Below are 1791 nucleotides of genomic sequence, written 5' to 3'. Positions count from 1 at the left end.
GTGGGCTACATCCCCGAGAAGAGGGTCAACTGGACAGATCGTCCAGAGTACGACGGTCAAGTGGCAGAACTAATGAGCCTGATCAACTGGTCCCGCTTAGACGGGCCAGGAGTGGTCGGGAACTTCCTTGTGCGACGAGTGATGCCCTGCCAGAGGAGGGTGCACTCGGCGTATGAGTATGCGGGGAGTCAAGACCAGACCAGGATGTGCCCGGATGGTTTGGAAAAGACGGAGGTCCAACAGCTGATGAACGAGTTGTTCAACTTGTCTGATGACAATTTTGTTCGAAGCGGTGATCGGATGCACGCCTTCAAGCTGGGACGACCAGCTCCTAAGGTAAATGAATATTGTTATTGATTAGTATCACCATGTGGATACTGTTGTGCCTTGGTTAATGACTTGTCGTTGGTTCTATTGTAGATTGGAGACATTGACCGGTGCTTGGTGTATGTGTCACTGGCACCCGGTATGGACCAGCCTGCTGGGGTGGAGGCGGCAGTGGACGATGTTGCTCGGTGTCCCCAATACACCAGCAGCGAAGAAGACCAGAACTGACCGGCGCCGACCACCGAGGACAGGGTGGCGGAGAAAAGGCCAGTGGCCGTAGAGCCATCCCCTACGGAAGCAATGCTGGCGGAGACTAGCCAGGCTCTGAAGCGTCGTCAGCTCGTGAGGATCGCCGATGATGAGGACGAAGAGGAGGAGGCTGCGCCATCTTTGGTCACGAGACCGTGCAGTCGAATTGGCGTTGCGCCGATCGCTGCTGGTCGGGTGACCGGTGATCCTCTAGCCCCGCACACCGAGCCGACACGACTTGGGGGGCAGAGGCAGCAGCAACGATTGGTAGGACTAGGAGGAGGTTCTTCGCAGCGACGCACAGGCGCTCCGACCTATGAGTTCTATAACCTGTCTTCTATACTTCCTCCTTGTTGTTGTTTGTTTTTTGTTTTTTTGTTGTGAGTTGTGACGTCAGCATGATATCTTCTTTTGTTAGTGCGGCGTCGAATGTTCATCCGGGCAACGTCGCCGGCCAGAGAATGGCTGAGCCGACGGTTGTCGTTGAAAACGCCGCCGAGCAGACCACCCAGGAGCCAACCGAGGAGCAGCCCACGGTTGTAACTGCGACGGAGACTACCGAGGAGGACCCGGCTCCGGCGCGGACCGGGGCGAGCACCCTGACAATGGACGATGAGGCTGCAAGGACGCCTCCCCCGAGCAGTGTCGCGGAGGAGGGGGATAGAGCCCCGACTCCCCCACCTGCTGAAGAAACGAGGGCCCCAACTCTGGCCCGGGCAGAGGCTTCTTCACCGAAGGGCTCCCCTAGCCGGGGTAAGGATCCGTTGATACCCGTGACCATGGCTGGGGGTAGCACGGAGGGCGAGGAGGCCCAGGCAACTTCTGACGACGAAGTGGAGGAGATCTAGGGCCGCCCCCATGATGGTCGCCAACATGTTTTCGTGTGGCGCCAACGCGGGGACCACTTCATCGGTCACGAGGAGATCGCCGAGACCGAGGAGGCAGCAAGGGTAGAGCGCGCTGCCAAGCGACTTGTTGATGAAGTCAAGGTAAGTGGTCTTGCGTTTTGCCAGAATGTATGTGTATTGTTTTTTTCTTTGCTTCTGAGTATGTATAATTCTTGCAGGGCGCAATGAAGACGGCGAAGTACTGAAAGAGGTGCTTTGACCAAATTGAGGGCATCATCGCCGAGAACAAGGCCCTAACCGCAGAGTTAGACCGCCTTCGGTCGGAGGCCGAGGAGAAGGCAGCCGAGATGGCAGCTCAAGAAGAGTG

General features: G+C 57.2%; 1 protein-coding gene across 1 annotated transcript; it reads left to right on the top strand.

Annotated features, from left to right (window-relative positions):
* On the top strand, positions 975–1424 carry LOC110437574 (flocculation protein FLO11-like). The gene has a single exon (XM_021466047.1). It carries the CDS (start codon positions 975–977, stop codon positions 1422–1424), a length of 450 nt encoding a protein of 149 aa, XP_021321722.1.

Source organism: Sorghum bicolor, chromosome 8, assembly GCF_000003195.3.
Source record: "Sorghum bicolor cultivar BTx623 chromosome 8, Sorghum_bicolor_NCBIv3, whole genome shotgun sequence".
NCBI classification, from domain to species: Eukaryota; Viridiplantae; Streptophyta; class Magnoliopsida; order Poales; family Poaceae; genus Sorghum; species Sorghum bicolor.
The sequence above is the reverse complement of the archived record's forward strand: the minus strand, read 5'-3'. Positions and strand labels throughout refer to the sequence as shown.

Bases quoted from the DNA above. Each gene is read 5' to 3' on its own strand.
- LOC110437574 (XM_021466047.1), top strand. From the start codon at position 975: ATGATATCTTCTTTTGTTAGTGCGGCGTCGAATGTTCATCCGGGCAAC.